The sequence below is a fragment of the Leucoraja erinacea genome, chromosome 18 (genome assembly GCF_028641065.1).
Source record: "Leucoraja erinacea ecotype New England chromosome 18, Leri_hhj_1, whole genome shotgun sequence".
Lineage (NCBI taxonomy): Eukaryota > Metazoa > Chordata > Chondrichthyes > Rajiformes > Rajidae > Leucoraja > Leucoraja erinaceus.
In genome coordinates, this window is record NC_073394.1 from 1,401,127 (window position 1) to 1,420,443 (window position 19,317).

The 19,317-nt window shown below is 41.7% G+C and overlaps 1 protein-coding gene across 1 annotated transcript in view; it reads left to right on the top strand.

The window, feature by feature from the left end:
• bbox1 (butyrobetaine (gamma), 2-oxoglutarate dioxygenase (gamma-butyrobetaine hydroxylase) 1) overlaps positions 1 to 19,317 on the top strand; it is a 68,506-nt gene that overhangs the window by 13,486 nt on the left and 35,703 nt on the right. The window contains 1 exon segment of the mRNA XM_055649131.1: positions 328 to 442. Within this exon segment, the coding sequence (XP_055505106.1) occupies positions 328 to 442 (115 nt within the window).

A 19,317-nucleotide genomic window follows, 5' to 3' on the forward strand; every position in this document is an offset into this window, starting at 1 on the left:
TGCATATCACTGGTGCAACCATGGATCAAACCACAACTCCACTTTTTATTTCCTCGTAGACCACAGTCTTGCACAAGATGGGGTGGAGGGAACTAGGTACCCAAACCCTGTCAATGATCATCCAAAACATGTAGTAAAATGCAAGGCTATTTCTGCACGTGCACACATTTGCTCAACATCATTAAAGATTGGCATTTGTACCTCTCCAAAAACTCTCCGTTTCCTACTTGCAATATTTCAAATAATTGGTGCTAATTACATGGTTGTAAATACAACACAGTTTGATGTTAAACTCCCGTTTTTAAAACCATCATCATCTTGCTCTAGATTTCAGTGGCATGGCCTGATCAACACATCAGTGAGTTTGATGCAAATTGGCTGAGAACAAGATGTTTTCACCAATCAACAAGAGAAGAAAAACAGAACCAATATTTCATGAGGGGTAAGAACATTACTATATAAATCGTTAGCCTTTTGTACCCGCGAGATGACTGAGAAAGATGTAGCAAGTATCTTATTGTTTATGTATATATGTGTCCATCACAATTAAAAGTATGGTGCTAGTTTCTGGAGCAACTTCTTATATTGGACAAACATCAGTTTCAGCAAATGTCTGCAAGTGGAAGAGAAACGAGGCAAGGACAAACAATTATTCTAAACGGGTGATGTATCGCTATATATCTTGTGCTATGTTTAATCAAACCAGGCACAAGCATTTAATACATCTATCTATATTCCTAAAAGTCTGATCTTGACCGCTTCCTGTTGTTCTGTATGTTAATTTTAGAAAAAATGCTGCCACTTACGGCTGTGATTTTTTGGCCATCTTACTCGGAGTCCCCCTCCGCTGTGCAGGACAAGAGGATTTTTCCCATCGATGCAAAATAAAAGAGTTATTAGTGTTTAAAAAATGTTGAGATTCTCTCTCCTGTCAATCAGACCATGAAGGCCACGCCCCTTCTGGTGGGAGGGGGTGGGGGGGGGGACTATAAAACCCAGAAGTGTGGGTGTGGCTCAGTCTCTGCAAGGGAGGAGGGAGAGGTCACGACTCACTGTCTTGCACCCTGCTTGAAATGGTATGAAACTGCACTTAAATTTGGTGGTACACAAAAATGCTTGAGAAACTCAGCGGGTGCAGCAGCATCTATGGAGCGAAGGAAATGGGTGACATTTCGGGCTGAAACTCTTCTTCAGACTGATGGTTGAATTTGGTGGCCTTGCACCCTGCTTGAAGTGAAATTTCAAGGAATAGCCGTGAGTCAACTGCCAGCCCACCAGCTGTGAGAAAGCTTCCAGCACAACAGGCTTGAGTGACTAAGCTGCCAGCCCAAGAATCCATTCAGCCCACAATGTCCATACTAGCCCTCTGGAAACCAGTCCCTTCAGCCCACAACACCCATACTAGCGCTCCAGATTCTCTACTTTCAAGTAATACCCCCTATCACCCTCTCTTTCTCCTTCTCCACCCACCCGTATGTGCACATATTTCTCCCATTGCAGTCTCTTTAACTCCTTTGCCCACCTCATCTCCCACCCATCCCCTTGTCCCCTTCCACCCATATCCATCCTCATGCTCGTAATATCTTTGAAATGTTATCCAGGGGTGTAAAGCCTGCTTGCTTGAGCAGATGCTGGAGAAATGTTTTCTGTCTTTGACAGGAGGCCTCCTTTCCTGCCTTGAATGATCCCTCCTGTCCTTAACTATTTTTTTGTACTGATATCCCTATGGACATATTGAACTGGCCAGTATAAACCAAGTCATGGGCTCAAGGCAAAACGCCAAGTGAGCAGCTTCCTGGAGGATCTGACATGTGCTGGCTCAGCCATTTCTTTGAAGAAAAAAATAGGACAATGTACAAAACTGCCAAGAAATTACATCAGAATTGATGGAGTGTGCAGAAATTACTGGGATTTGGTACGGTAAGAAAATATACAGCAAAATTCTTCAGTGAGGTCTTGCTCACATTCTCCAATGTCTCCTGCAGTCCCTCTCTGGTTCCACGATGAAGCATTGGAATCTTTCTGTGGTGTAGCATTTTTTTTTCTCTGACAGATATGCCATGTCTCCAATCTACCAATTTAGTTTACTTTAGAGATATAGCATGGAAATGGACCTTCGGCCCACCGAGTCCATTCCGACCATTGATCGCTCATTCATACTAGTTCTGTTATCCCACTTTCTCATCCACTCCCTACACACTGGGCAATTTACAGAGGGCCAATTAACCTACAAACTTCCATGCATTTGGGATGTGGGAGCAGACTGGAGCACCCAGAAGAAACTCACACGGTCACAGGGAGAGCGTGCAAACTCCACACGGGCAGCACCTGAGGTCAGGCTTGAACCCTGGTCTCTGACATTGTGAGACAGCTGCTTGACCAGCTGCACAACCGTGCCACCAACGCAGAGGCTTGGCAGACTTCCAACACCTAGAGCTATTTCAAAATATTCTATAATATTCGTTGGCATACTGTATTCCAATGTTTTAAAGATTTGTAATGAAATGAAAATGCTGCTGGTTTAATGTTTCATGCATTACGGCATTCCAAATACTTGTATGAAGTGTGAGCAGCATTTGGGCAGAATGCTCCAAGCAATATAAATTATTGAGTGTAAATTAAAAAGAATTAAACATTCCCAGCATGAGGGAAATGCATGTTTCTCATCCAAACCAAAGCTGCCTGTTAGCTGGGAGGCCCACGGCCGACCACAGCGTGTTATCATACTAACTCATCTGCTAACGGCATGTTGAGTGGAGGGGGGGGGGGGGGGGGGGGGGACTGAAGAAAGTGGCAATCATGCTATTGTTTACAAGAATGATCCCAGGAATTAGTACGTTAACATATGATGAGCGTTTGACGGCACTGGGCCTGTACTCGCTGGAGTTAAGAAGAATGAGGGGGGACCTCATTGAAACGTACAGAATAGTGAAAGGCTTGGATAGAGTGGATGTGGAGAGGATGTTTCCACAAGTGGGAGAGTCTAGGACTAAAGGTCACAGTCTCAGAATTAAAGAACGTTCTTTTAGGAAGGAGATGATGAGGAATTTCTTTATATAGAGGTGGTGAATCTGTGGGATTCTTTGCCACAGAAGGCTGTGGAGGCCGTCAGTGGATATATTTAAGGCAGAGATAGATAGATCCTTGATTAGTACAGGTGTCTGTGGTTATGGGGAGAAGGCAGGAGAATGGGGTTAGGAGGGAGAGATAGATCGGCCATGATTGAATGGTGGAGTAGACTTGATGGGCCAAATGGCCTAATTCTGCTCCTATCACTTATGATCTTAAGGTCTACTTGCACAAATTATTTGACCTTCCCAGCACACACTAAATATGAAAGATGTCATAGCGCTGGAGAGGGTGCAGAGGAAATTCAATAACATGTTACCTGGAATGGAGCAGATTCTGGAGAGGCCTAGAGTGCGGAAAGTTTAGAAGGGACTTGAGGTGTGAGTGGAATCGATGGGTTAGACTGCAGGAAACAGTGCCACGTCACAGATACCTCTACATAAAACATAGATTTATGGTCAGTTTGAGTTTAGTTCATTGTCACACGTATTGGTGTACAGTGAAAAGTTTTTGTTTTGTGCTAATCAGTCAGTGGAAAGATAATACATGATTACAATTGAGCCATCTACAGAGTACAGAGGACCTTTTTCACCCAGAGGGTGGTGAATATCTGGAATATGTTGCCTGAGAGAGAGTGGAAACAGTCACTGATAGCATTGAAGGAATGTCTGGACAAGCATGCGAATGGCCCAGGCACAGAAGGATCTGGGTCAAGGGCTGGGTGATGGGATGAATATGGACGGGTGCCCACTGGTCAGCTGTTTAAAGTGTTTGCAATGACACTTATTCCAGTGCTTAAGAAGGAACTGCAGATGCTGGAAAATCGAAGGAAGACAAAAATGCTGGAGAAACTCAGCGGGTGAGGCAGTATCTATGGAGCAAAGGAAATGGGCAACGTTTCGGGTCAAGACCCTTCTTCAGACAGACCTTGAAGAAGGGTCTCGACCCGAAACATCGCCTTATTCCAGTGCCGATTCATTTAACAAACTAAAATGAAGTTAGAATTAAAATATTTGAAGGGTGATGTACAAAAACTGATGTACAAAAACTGACAAAGTAATATCAAGGACATTTATACGTTGGAAATCTACTTGGGGGTGATTTAGAACACTACAGTCCAAGAACAGGCCCATTGGCCCACCATGTCTGTGCCGAACATGATGTCTGATGTGCACATACTGTCATCCATATTCCTCCATTCCCTGCACATCATGTGCCGATCCAAAAGTCTCTTAAATGCCACCATTGTATCTGCCACCCACCACCCCGTCCCTGCAGCTAGGCATTCACTATCCTCTTTACATTATGTCCCTCTCATCTTAAAGCTATGCCCTCTAGTATTCCTTCAGTTGCCAAATCTTAGAATCTAGAAGGACAACTAACTTCTAAATTTACGATTGGTACAAATAATATATACATGAGGGATTCCTCCTATGACTGAGCCTCATCAACAAACCTCGTCATCGCAGTCACCTGGTAAGTGAATGGAAATAACTGTGCAGTCAGATGAGTGGGAATGGTGTTCTGTACAGGGTAAATACATGGTGGACAGATCTAGTACAGAGGTCTGGAGAAGCTGGTAGAAGATTGGGAATTGTCCAGAATGTCTGGCCTTTTTGTCACTGAGAGGTCCATAAAGCTAATGAGTGCCCACTTGGAATAGCAAAGTTCTGTTCAGCAGACATCAAAGAACATTTGTGGAGCTGCAGATGGTGTTTTGGTTGGAATCCAGGCCCACCAGCCAGCCTGATCAACATGAGCTGCTGCATGGAAAATCAACCCTACTACATCATCGGAGAATCGCAGCCAACTTACCGTACCTTTGCCTCTCACAATTTGACATCAAGCCAAAAGGGCTGTGTAGAATAACACCAATAAATCTTCTTCATTGCCTCCTTGGTCTGGAATTTTATCCCAATGTTATTATTTAGAACAGGAAAACTAATTCTTCATGTACATCAATGTGCACATGGAGTTAGGTCAGATATGAAACCACAGTGCTATCACTGACCATTACCTGACCATTCTGTCTTTCAGTGCTGTTCCATGCTGAGAGTGTAAATTTGCCCCTTGTCTTTTGGCACAATGTAAATGCTACTCTGTCCACTGCAACAGCAAAGTAAATGTCGTTGTCTGATTTTAATTCCAATACCCAAGGTCAAACTTGTGAGACACATATTTTCAACCATTGTTGCCAGCCAGATTCACCCACCAATATAAAAGATACAGAGTGCTGGAGTAATTCAGCGGGTCAGGCGGCATATGTGGAGAACATGGATAGATAATATTTCAGGCACGTCACCTATCCATGTTCTCCAGAGATGCTGCCTGACCCACTGAGTTTCTACAGCACTTTTTTGTTAACCAGCATCTGCCGTTCCTTGTTTCTACATCCAACCACCGAATGTACTAAAATCTATTGAATTTAAAAACTAATGGTGGTGTTATTTGCAAAGAGATTTGTCTTATTATAAATAATCTTGTTACATGCATAAATAATTGATTGGTCAAATTTCTCCAATGTCATGTTTACATTAACGTAAAAACAAATGTGTAGGAAAACCACAGCAAGTCAATTAACCTCTGAAAGAGAAAGGTTCAATGGGCTAAGATGACTGTTCAAACCACAAACTACTTTTGGTCATGAATACATTCTTAAGTAATGCATGCCAAATGAATATCGTATTCCAGTATTCTTTTAAATAAAAAATTATGCAATATTCTCCATAGCAAGTCATTTATACTACCTCTGTATTTGATCCATGATACATTCCATTACAGAAAAGCTAGATTTGGCCATTAGTTGAGAAGATGGTTTGCTATACATTCAGGCAAATACTAACTTCACTGTCACTGTCAGTTCTTTGTAAATTCCCTGGAAGTTTTACTATTTTAAAGGTGAGCTGAAAATGCATTGTTTGGTCTTATTTGCAGTTGAACAAATTTCAGAGTACAAGGCTTCACTCTCATTGCATTACAGGTCCACCACCTATTTACAGCATCTTTGCTTCCAGAGCCTTACAGGATTATGGGTTTTGCTGGAACAAGAGAGGTCATGGTCTCTATGAAAAGTCAAGCATTACTGGAATGGTTAGCCGTAGCGCTGAGATACCGGCCTGCAGAGTGTGCCTCAGAAGGCAGCTATGGGAACGGATCTGCCGGCTCCAGCCGGGTCGGAGATCCAGACCCCCGGCCACTGGGAGCAAATTCGACCTGCCGGTCGGTCACGGAAGTTCCGATGAGGTCGAAATCGGCCACCTCACCCGGACTAGGCACTACAATTTTGGGGGCACTTCCAGGGGGATTTCAAGGCCGCTCTCGTATGTTTGTCTGCAGTAAAGGAGGTGACGGACCATCAGTTGCCGGAAAATTGCTGGTGAACCTGTGTATCTATTGAAACCGGAACGTAGAGTGCGGAGTAACGATTGGACACTTTTAGTGAGTTGAACCATATATTGATGGTGGTGCATGTAGGGCTGCATGAGGCAGCAACTCTGAGTTGCTGTCTCACAGCACCAGAGATCCGGTTTCGATCACAACTATGGGTGCTGCGTGTATGGAGTTTGTATGCTCTCCCCGTGACCTGCGTGGGTTTTCTTCGAGATCTTCTGTTTCCGCCCACACCCCAAAGACGTACAGATTTGTAGGTTAAATGGCTTGGTATAAATGTAATATTGTCCCTAGTGTGTGGTGTTAATGTGCAGGGATCTCTGGTCAGCGCAGACATGGTGGGCTGAAGGGCCTGTTTCCACGCTGTATTTTTAAATTAAACTAAAATATTGGTACCATTTGGAAGATTAAAGTAAGCTTATAAAAGGCATTCCAGGTTAACGTTTCAAAGGAAACTTTGGTTTGAATTCAAACCAGGTTTTCTTTTGAGGTGTTAGATTAAAAGGGGGGATACACAAAAATACCAACATGACATGTACGTGGTTAATGACAACCAATAGTGAAGTATACAAATATCCCATCCTAGAGTTGAGATTTTACAGAGGCCAATCAAACTACAAACCCGCACCTATTTGCGATATGGGAGAATAGACACACGATCACAGGGAAAATGTATAAACTCCATACAGACCGAGGTCAGGATCGAACCTGGGTGCCTGGTGCTGAGAGACAGCAGCTCGACTAGCTGTGCCACAGTGCCGCTCTTTAGCATGGGGAAACAACACTGACCATCTACCCTATCTCCGCTTCTCATAGTTGTAGATACCTCTATCAGGAAGTCTTCCATCGCCATGTTCCACATCATAAATTAGTTTGGCATACTTTGGCATCATTAAAATCAATGTAAAGGATGCCTTGGTATTGAGCAGCATGTGAATAAAATGGTACAGATGCTGGAAAAAATTAATTCAATGAACCTATGAAAATTATAAAAAATATTGAATTCAGAGGGACATTCTACATCTTTAACAGACTGCATTTTTAACATTGGACAAAATCGATTTAACTTTCTTAACCTAAGAGTCAAATAATTAGTCGGGGAGGTTGTGGTTTTGCACATTCATATCATGGAAACTGGATGCAGTGGAAAAATGTGGCAGATTATTTAACTTGGACTGCCTCACAGAACTGGAGGAAATGAGCACAAAATTAACACCAACACAAGGTAAACATTCTATAGGGGATGTATATTTGTGTCTTCTTTACCGTAATTTATTCTGTAGCCACTTCAATTTCTCAATCCCCTCCAGTTATGACAATGGAATTATCGCCTTATAGAAATCATTAGATACGGATAACTCTACCGGCTACTTCACTCTTGCAGTTACCTTTCATTTTCCTTACGGAACAAATCACTTAATTATTCACAAAGTTTTCTTAAGGAAGTTCCAATATGTTAGCAGAGTGTTGCAGGCTGATGTATGGGTGAACTGATGATTAAATGTGACAGTCCAAGGTGGGTCAGATATTTTTCTGCAATTCACGCTTTTAATTACTTTATTAAATAAATGTTCAAAATCCTTATGGAAGAACTGGCACCTCAGCATGTGCCAAGAGGCAGTTGTAGGCTATGATTTCCTAGATAATGGGTTCCAAACCAGCTGTAAGTCATGTAATTATATTTTGCTCAAGTGGAATTTCCAATGATGAAAGAACGATTGAGGTAATAGTGTGCAATGCACGTAGTTAAAAGGACTCGAGGAAACAAAGTTCTGCATTTATAAACCTTGCGATTTGCTTGTCACATTACATCAATGTGGATATGTGTCTCCCAGTAAATGGGCAATGAAAACAAACATTTTTTAATTTAAAAAAAAGGAACTGCAGATGTTGGTTTACACCAAAAATGGACACAAAATGCTGGAGTAACTCAGTGGGTCAGGCAACATTGCTGGAGAAAATGGACTGGTGACCTTTCAGGTCGGGACCCTTCTTCAGACTGTCTTTATTTGGCAAAGAGGCATTTTACTAAATGCGGTTTTATGCAAAACTGGAAGGCATCAATAATTGTCTGTTTTTGTACATTAAATATGATAATGGCCTTCAAACAAAATTGCACAAAATTAAATAAATTATCTTTAAGATTTGTAATTCATTAGTCTGAATTGGTTTCAACAGAAAATGTAGGTGATCAAACTGAACATGAGTGTCACGTTAATAAAAGTGTTAATTTCAGCTTCAGTGAGTGCTAATTTAGACTGTCAAAGCAGAATTAGAATTGATATGCAAAGAGCAAGATTTTCTTACTTTTGAAACTGATTCACCAGGCTTAGTTTCTAAATATGTTTTTCTTTCTAAACTACAATCTGAAGGATCTCTGAAAAAGAACAACATTAAGGGAAAACAAAGTTACAGAGGATCAAGATAATAAAAACAAATATATGTAGTTTGCTGACACCACTCATATCTGCAAGACGTTCCAAAATGCTTCAGCCACTAAATTCCTTTGAAGTATGCACAGGCAAAGCTAATTACACACATTCAGCTCCCACAAATTGCAAAGATGAGATCATCTCTTTCAAAGATGTTGATCATCAGAACATCTGGGAAAACTCCCCCACTCAAGTATGGAGAGATTTGAGAAACCGAGGCTGTTTTCTTTGCAGCAGAACTTTCAAAGAGATAATTGGTTGCTTTAAACATGAAGGAAGCCGCTTCCAGTGGTAATTAAAGGAGACTGGTTCACCAAAGAATCAATAGTGGTGTGAGAATATTTCAAAGAATATTAATTTGAGCTGTTGCCTCTTGGTGTGCAAACATTTTAAAATTGGTGATGATGAAGTTTTCGTAGAAACTCTTAAAATAGATTTGGAAAGTCTCATTGGAAAGTTATTTCGACAGCCAATGTGAGCATATTTTCTGCAGTATCAGACCGCATGCTGCTGAAAGGAGATCTCTATCAGTGCAGCGCTCCCAGTACTGTATTGAAGTAAGAGCAGAACTGTTTACATCTCTGGGTGCAGGTTAAATGCATGACCTCTGACTGAAGAGCATGTGCTACTCTTAAATCAAGGCTGTTATTCAAATCCTCTATCAACGAACACAACATTTCAATGTAGAACAAGATTTAATAGACATCTTGAAATTACTAATGGTTTCACCTTGTCGCCAAATGAAGAAAGAAGCAGAGGATCGTTCTAGAACCTTGTCAGAGGTCATTAAAAGGGCAGAATATTTCTGGGAGCCAATTAACCTGTTCCATCCTCTACCTGCGTATAGGTCACATACACGACACACACAATGTGCTTCTGTTTAATCCAACACATCATGAGCATACCTACTGGCTAGAGGTCCAGATCGAAACTCAACTATTGTCTTGGCAACCAGTTGTTTATATGTGAGAATACTAAACCAAACCAAAACAAGGAAACTGTCCAGATTTCTATCCCTGGTCACTGTCCAGTGATCTCTGCTGAAACTATGCATATTTGGAAGAGAATTGGGCCTAACCTGTGAGTCCACAAGAGCTTCTATATCAAGGGTCACATGTGAAGCTAGTTAGACAAGGCAATTGATTCCTGAATTTTGGTCTGTTTCATATTAAAAAATGCCAGGCCCTTCAGAATTTTAATGCATTAACCCTATGCAATATATCAAATGAATATGCAACAAAACTGTACCAAACAGCTGAAAATAATATGATGCATCATGTGCCATAGCACTTAGTATATTTAATGAATAGCCTCAGCTGAAACCTTTCCTTAATCAAATGACTTCAGCTTACTTCTGTGGAAAGTTTTGTTCAGCTTCCCTTGTCAGACCATACGAGTCTGATTTAGTGCTGTGAATACTACAGAGGAAACTGCCTCTGTCTCGCCTGCCCTGAGCAATTGGGACTCAGTGTGCAAATACCAGATGCAAAAGAAAAGTGGAGCTGACGGTTTCCAGAACTGCTGATTTCACTCAGACGGAGGCCGCTGTGCATTTACAGAGCGTTCAGGACCTCAGAAGTGAACTTTGACTTTGTGAACTAGCATTAAGAGAAAATCGCACACAGCAATATTTTAAAAAAAATATATAAATATGGGGATAATTTGAAGTTTTCTGAGCAGTTTTGGGCCCCATATCTGATGAAGGATATGCTGGCGATGGAGAGGGTCTAGAGAGAGGAGGTTTACGATAATGATCCTGGGGATGTTTGGGCTAACATATGATCAGCGTTTGACGGCACTAGGCTTCCACCCACTGGAGTTTAGAAGGACGAAGAGAGACATCATTGAAACTGACAATAGTGAAAGGCCTGGGTAGAATGGATGTGGGAGGATGTTTCCACTAGTGGGAGAGTCTAGGACCAGTGGTCATAGCCTTGGAATAAAAGGACGTACATTTAGAAAGGGGATGAGGTGGAATTTCTTTAGTCAGAGGGTGGTGAGTCTGTGGAATTCATTGCCACAGAACGTTGTGGAGGTCAAGTCAATGGATATTTTTACGGTGGAGATTGACAGATTCTTGATTAGTACGGGTGTCAGGTGATTTGAGAATGGGGTTGGGAGGGAGAGATAGATCAGCCATGATTGAATGGCAGAGTCGACTTGATGGGCCGAAAGGCCTAATTCTGCTTCAACAACTTATGAACATATAAGAAGTTCAAAACCCCAAATGAGATACAAGCTGAAGCAGTATCTGTAAATCATCTCCCATGTAGTGGGCAGCATTATGTTTTAAGGTGAGGATACCCTTTCCCACATCTTTTCACTAAAATAACTATTGGAAGCTTTCTCTTGAAATGAGAGCTATTTTTTCTTTATTACAGCTCTTCATAAGGTCTGAGGTACAGCACGGAAACGGGCTGTTCATCCCACTGAGCCCTCGTTGACCATAAATCACCCGTCCACACTACTTCTATGTTATCCCACTTTCTCATTCAATCCCTACACACCAGGTGCAATTTACAGAGGCCAATTAATCCACAAACCCGCACATCTTTGGGATGTGGGAGGAAACCGAAACATCCGGAGAAAACCCACTTGGTCACAGGGAAAACGTGCAAACTCCCCACAGGTCAGGATCGAATCAGGATCTCTGGCGCTGTGAGGCAGCGGTTCTACCAGCCACTGCCACCCTAATTGATGCTATCTATGGGCGCAGTGACCATTAGTAAAGCAATTCCTATGTGCACCTGGCCACTTAAGAAGCATGGAACCAAATAAAGTCAGATAAGGGATGATTCGCCTTTCCAGTGTCATGGTGATATTGTCCAGATAACCAATTAAATGTTAAATAATATAAATGTCCTCAAATGATTCTTCATTGAATCAAGAGCCAGTTAATTGCTACCCCCACGTTACGTGATATCATCTTCATACTAATACAGTGTAATGTAATAAATGATGCTCACATTTCTATGCACCAACATGTGGGCTTTTATAACTTTTTACTTACTCTTACTTTCCAAATGATTTGATTTATTGCTCTGGATCATTGTAAATCTTTGATAGGTTTTAATGAAAATGCTACATTTAGATCGAAATGTAATAGCCTCGCATTTGGCAATAACATTCCTGTATAATGTGTTAATATTCATGCAAGGACCTGGACATCTGGTTGAATTCTACATATGCTACAGGTTACTGGTCTTGATTAGGCTGTAAGTATTCTATTCCTTGGAGACTATTGCCTGTAAATGCTCGTTCTGAATTTGGCTAGTGTTAATAGTGAACCTCTCAGTATAAGATCATAGCATTGGTGTTTCTGAAGGGATGGAGGAGGGGGTGGGATTGGGGATGACTCTTTTGCTTTACATTTTCACTGGGAAAATCGACCTTGTGTGTTACGTTATTACAAAATCTTATTAATCTGCAGATTTAGGGCCTTACCAATCAATGGGAGACTGGTGAAAAGTACAGCGTGCAACTGTTTGGATTCTACTGCAACTTACACATTGTACTGTAATATTTATACACACTGCCAAGAATACAAAGTGCCAGCTTTTCAGATGGATAATTGTAAACATTTCAAAAGCTTGGATGGGTGTATTTACAATTTTAAAACATATTTAGAATGTAATTTTAATTACGATTAGGATGGCACAGTGGCGTAGCAGTACAGTGCCAGAGACCTGAGTTTGACCCTGACTACAGGCGCTGTCTGTACAGAGTTTGTACGTTATCCCTCTGACTGGCGTGGGTTTTCTCCGGGTGTTCCGGTGTCCTCACACATTCCAAAGACGTACAGGTTTGTAGGTTAATTGGCTTTGGTAAAATTGTAAATTGTCCCTTGTGTGTAGGATAGTGTTAGTGTGCGGGGTGATCGCTGGTTGGCGCAGATTCGGTGGACCAAACGGCCTGTTTCCGTGTTGTATGTCTAATAGAAACATAGAAATAGAAATTAGATGCAGGAGTAGGCCATTCGGCCCTTCGAGCCTGCACCGCCATTCAATATGATCATGGCTGATCATCCAACTCAATATCCCATACCTGCCTTCTCCCCATACCCTCTGATCCCCTTAGCCACAAGGGCCACATCTAACTCCCTCTTAAATATAGCCAATGAACTGGCCTCGACTACCCTCTGTGGCAGAGAGTTCCAGAGATTCACCACTCTCTGTGTGAAAAAAGTTCTTCTCATCTCGGTTTTAAAGGATTTCCCCCTTATCCTTAAGCTGTGACCCCTTGTCCTGGACTTCCCCAACATTGGGAGCAATCTTCCTGCATCTAGCCTGTCCAACCCCTTAAGAATTTTGTAAGTTTCTATAAGATCCCCTCTCAATCTCCTAAATTCTAGAGAGTATAAACCAAGTCTATCCAGTCTTTCTTCATGTCAAATGTCTAAAGATGCTGAAGTATTGCTGCAAAAAACATAAAGATAGATTGGCATTGTTTGGAAAGTCAGGTCACGGTTGTGTAAAAGTGAGGTAGTGCATCTGTCCAAGGTGTTCATAAGATCATGTGATAGGAGCAGCATTAGGCCATTCGGCCCATCAAGTCCACTCTGCTATTCAATCATGGCTGATCTATCTCTCCCTCCCAACCCCATTCTCCTGCCTTCTCCCCATAACCTCTGGCACCCGTACTAATCAAGAATCTATCTATCTCTGCCTTAAATATATCCAATGACTTTGCCTCCACAGCCTTCTATGGCAAAGAATTCCACAGATTCACCACCTTCTGACTAAAGAAATTCCCTCTCATCTCCTTCCAAAAAGAACATCCTTTAATTCTGAGGCTATGACCTCTAGTCCAAGACTCTCCCACTATTGGAAACATCCTCTCCACATCCACTCTATCCAAGCCTTTCACTATTCGGTACGTTTCAATGAGATCCCTCATGTTATATTGCAGTGGGCGTTTTCTTTGCATGCATCCAGCACACGTATTGCATGAAGAGTGGAAACATACACATGTAAAAGGTACAAATTGAACATTTGTGCTTGGGAGGAAGAGATCATATAGGTTCTTTAAAGGTAGTGTTTTCTGATCTACCGTGAGTTTGGCATTCAAAAAGCAAAATAGGCCATCAGCTACTGCTGCAGAAGACCAGAAGCACTGTGTCTCCTCATCAATCAGATTGAAGAATCCTTATCGTGTCTGGTGGAATCCAAATTACAAGACATTAAATGCTGGAGTGACCGTAACTAAATCTAATGAAGGGTCCTGAGCGAAATGTGTCCTATCCATGTTCTCTAGAGATGCTGCCTGACCTGCTGAATTACTCCAGCACGTTATAACCTCTTTTGGAAACCAGCATCTCCAGTTCCTTGTTTCTACAGAACAGGTTCAGTAAATCGAATGGTGAAAGGAAAATCACGTACATCAGGCAAAAGTGAGAGAAAATGGGTGAGTGAAAGAGAGGGAGAGATAAAAACAGCCAAATAAAAATGATAATCTCCAACTTTTGGAGACTCCCCAATGAAAATTACACTTAAAGAAAAGAAAGTTTCACTCTTGGAATAAAATAAATGAGTTTCTTGGCAACATGAAGCTCTCCATAAGAAATTTCTCTATCTAGACATTTTAACCGATGACAGGAAAGTGATCCAAGGAATAAATATCACAGCGCCTGAATGCAAAAATTCAAACCTCTCTCATTAGAAATTAGTTTTAATTTTCAATAAAAACGTGCATAGATGCTGAATACATTGTAAAGAAATCCAAGGTAGACACATAATGCTGGAGTAGCTCAGCGTGTTTTTAGTCTGAAGAAGGGTCTCGACCCGAAACGTCGCCCATTCTTTCTCTCCAGAGATGCTACCTCACCCGCTGAGTTACTCCAGTATTTTGTGCCTACCTTCAATTTAAACCAGCATCTGCAGTTCTTTCTTACACATAAAGAAATCCATATGTTTTTAAAATATAACGAAGCATAACCAAAGTGCAAAATAACCAAAATAAACATAATATTATTTGCAAACTGTTTTTGTGTTTTTTGTGGATACGTATGTCATATGCAACACAAGTCCCAAGGAAATATTGGAAATGTGTAATAATTATAAGGGAGCACTTGAAGGAATAAGTTCACCTTGAATATAACAGCTGAGCATTTTAGTAAGTTAAGGGTAAAAGATTCTAAGCCTGGAAAAAAAAAGCAAGTCATGGGAGTGAAGGAGAATAATATCCTTGCAGATGTAAGAGGCCCTAAATTAAAACCGTGTGTTGGAAACACACAGCAAGTCTGGCAATCCCATCAACAAAAGGAGGCAAAAATCCCAGTTGCTTTGCACTGCCAAGTTACACATTAACTTTAAGTTCAGGCTATTGCCACATGTACCATTTTATCTACAATTCTGATATTATTCTGTCAGTGCAATGCAGGGGGAGATAGGGGAAGGGGAGACAAGTATATGCTTTAAGCATAAATCATTTGTGCAAATACAATTCATCTCAAAGCCTTTACTTAAGAAAAAGGATGATGCTCTTTTAAAATATGGTGATTGATATATTGATTGATGTACAGATTTCTGATCCATCCATAAATCATACAAGTACATTGATATAAACAAATGGTGCCTTGTCCACTATTATCTAATTTATAAATCATTTTCATTTTCAGGTCAAATTCACAGACATATAATAAATTAAATGGTCATTTCATAATCTGTGCTTTTCCCCAATCATTGCCCCTAAAATTCCAATTATTGATGGAGTATCCATGTTACTAAGCCCCGTGCTCTACTCCCTCTTCACTCACGACTGTGTTCCTGCATTCGACACCAACACCATCATGAAGTTTGTGGACGACACAACAGCTGATCACCGACGGTGATGAAACAAAATACAGGACGGAGGTGCAGAACCTGGCGGACTGGTGCGCACGTAACAACTTGTCACTAAACACCTCCAAGACCAAGGAGCTGATTATTGACTTCAGGAGGTCCCATAATGGAGAATACGCCCCAATCTCCATCTACGGGGACAGTGTGGAGAGAGTGTCCAGCTTTAAGTGTCTGGGCACTCACATCTCAGAGGATCTCACATGGTCCACCAACACCGCTGCGCTGGTCAAGAAGGCACAGCAACGACTGTTCTTCCTGAGGACATTAAAAAAGACTGGTCTGCCCCAACAGCTGCTGACAACGTTCTACCGCTGCGCGACAGAGAGCATATTAACGTATGGCATCTCTGTGTGGTATCTCAGCTGCACGGAGGCAGAGAGGAGAGCTCTTCAGCGCGTCGTCCACAGAGCGCAAAGGATTATTGGGATACAGCTACCAGCCTTGGAGGGCATCTGCCACACACGGTGCCTCAGGAAGGCCGTCAGCATCCATAAAGACTCCTCACACCTCACTACTTCCCTCCGGCAGACATTACAAGGCCTTCTACGCCCGAACCTCCAGACTCAGAAACAGCTTAATTCCCAGAGCTATAGCGGCTCTAAACCGGCCCTGCTGAGTGCCCCCCACCCCCCCCGGACTGTCTCCCTCGGATGGTCACGTTGCACAGTTTATTTATTTTTTTATTTTTTGACATCGGTTGGAAGCTGCATACCAAATCTCGTTGCACTGATGTGCAATGACAATAAAATATATTATTATTATTATTATTATTATTATTATTATTATTATTATTATTATTATTATTATTATTATTATTATTAACAGTGACATAATTCCTTCTTTCATCAGAGGTTTTCTCTGTCTCTGAAAACCTATTGTAGTCATAGAAATGAACTTTGGTAGGCTTATGTATTTTGGAAATGTATATAGAAGAATCCTATTAAAAGCTATTGAACTACAGTTCCTTTTGTTCAATTGCCTTTGTCACATTTGTTAGTCCAGATGAAAGGTCTTGACCGAAACATTTCCTCTCCATTCCTTCCACAGATGCTTAGGAAAGAACTCCAGTGCTGGTTTAATCCAGGCTGTGCGTCTACCTGATCGATTTCTCTAATCATGATGTTCAATGTTTAAGGAATTTGTATGTGGTTCATTTTTCTTACCAAAATTACATATCAGTTGTTATTTTTGTCAAAAGACTGATGATGCCATTGGAAGCATTTCTTCTGGCTGTTGTAATGGAAAAATATATGTTGCGATCAACAGCTGGAGTTAGAAGAACTCATTTCATATTTAACATTGGCAGTTGCCGTTGCAATTGCTTTGACATATATCAGCATAATTAATGGTGGCAGCAGTCAGGGAGTATACGTGTAAAATAACAAAAATGCAAGCAACCCATTTCACACAAAAGATGCTGTTGCACACTAACTTTTAATGTTTTAACACCTGTTGTGGTCATAGAGAATCATTTTGGAAAATGTTTGCAATGGAATATTAATACCTTTCTTTCTTGGTCATTACGATAATGGTTTGAAAATGACCAACGGAATAAAAACCACATCAGTATTAATCGGGTGATCTAGACATGACTAAGACACCACTATGTTGGAAGAAGGGGTCCCCACCTTGAAACATCTCCTATCCTTGCCCAGAGTTGCTGCTTGACCTGCTGAGATACTCCAGGACTCTGTATTTTTCTGTACACTGTCATCTATAATTCCCTGTGTTTCCACACTCTGTGCATCACTTTGCTTCCTCTAAATATTTGATCGACTTTCATGTTATAAGAATATAGGAAATATGAGCAGAAGTAATTCATATGGTCCTGCGATCTGATCTTTTATCTCAATGCCTTTTGCCTGCGCTACTCCCAAGCACCCTGATTTCCTTAATATCTTGAAATCTATCGATCTCTGATTTAAATGAACTTTATGATTGCCAGGACTAGAGGGTGTGAGCTACAGGGGGAGGTTGAGTACTCTGGGTCTCTATTCCTTGGAGTGCAGGAGGATGAGGGGTGATCCTATAGAGGTGTATAAAACCATGATAGGAATAGTTTGGGTAGATGCACAGAGTCTCTTGCCCAGTAGGGGAATCGAGGGCCAGAGGACATAGGTTCAAGGTGAATGAGAAAAGATTTGATAGGAATCTGAGGGGTAACTTTTTCACACAAAGGGTGGTGGGTGTATGGAACAAGCTGCCAGAGGAGGTAGTTGAGGCTGGGACTATCCCAACGTTTTAAGAAGCAGTTAGACAGTTACATGGATAGGACAGGTTTGGAGGGATATGGACCAAATGCAGGCAGGTGGGATTAGTGTATCTGGGTCATGTTGGCCAGTGTGGGCAAGTTGGGCTGAAGGGCCTGTTTCCCCACTGTATCACTCTGTGACTCTGTGACTCTACACCCATAGCTTTCTGGATGATGAATTCCAAGATTCATCCTGTCTGTGGCGATATTCCTCCTGGTTTGAGTCCCAAACAGCTCACCCCTGAGACTGTCTCCAGGTTCTAGACCCTTTCACTTGTTTGTCAAACCCTGTTAAACAATTTTGTACGGTTCATTGAGATCTGATCTCGTCTCAACTCTAAAGAGTACTGACTTAGTCTAACCAATCTCCTGCCCAGTCAATCTTTCTGCACTTCCTGTTAAAATAGTATATCTGTTTTTTCCGATAAGGAAATCAAAACTCCACACAATACCATAGATGCAATCTCACCATGTCATATATACGTGCAGTAAGACATCTTAACTCCAGCACTCTAACCCACTGATCATAACAACCAACACCCCAGTCATTCACTGAAATTCCTTATTGGGTTTCATTGACTTGAACAAGGTTATTTAAATATTTTCTAGCTTGTATATTCTGTAGTCTGAGAGAAATAATGATTTAAATTGGATTGTAATTTCACATGATAGTTGACTACTTAGATCAGGCTCAAAAGGGAACGGATTTAGATGGGGGTAGACAAAAATGCTGGAGAAACTCAGCGGGTGAGGCAGCATCTATGGAGCGAAGGAAATAGGCGACGTTTCGGGTCGAAACCCTTCTTCAGGATTTAGATGGGGAGCTGACTGTTGATTAGAGAGGTCTAGAGAGGATAGTAGGCCATCCAGGGGAGTCCAAGAGGAGTGGTACCATTTGAGAAGGGAGAAGGGGTCACCACTGGGTGGTGAGGACTCCTTCCCATAGAAAAAGATGCAGAGGTGATGGAAGAAAAGCTCCACGTGGTGGCGGGCCCGGCACTCGTTAGGTGGGGGCAGAAGTGTACAAAGGTGAGGCGACAGATAGCACAATGGGCTAAGAGTTCGGCTGGCGACCGGAAGGTAGCCGGTTCAAATCCCGCTTGGAGTGCATACTGTCGTTGTGTCCTTGGGCAAGACACTTCACCCACCTTTGCCTGTGTGTAATGGAATGTAATTACGGCGGCAGGCGCGGGTACACCGCGACGCCCTGTGTCTCCCTTTCAAGGGAGATGCTAAAAATGCATTTCGTTGTCTCTGTACTGTACACTGACAATGACAATAAATTGAATCATTTCATTTCATTTCATTTCCCTGTTGAGTACAGGCTGTTCTAAGT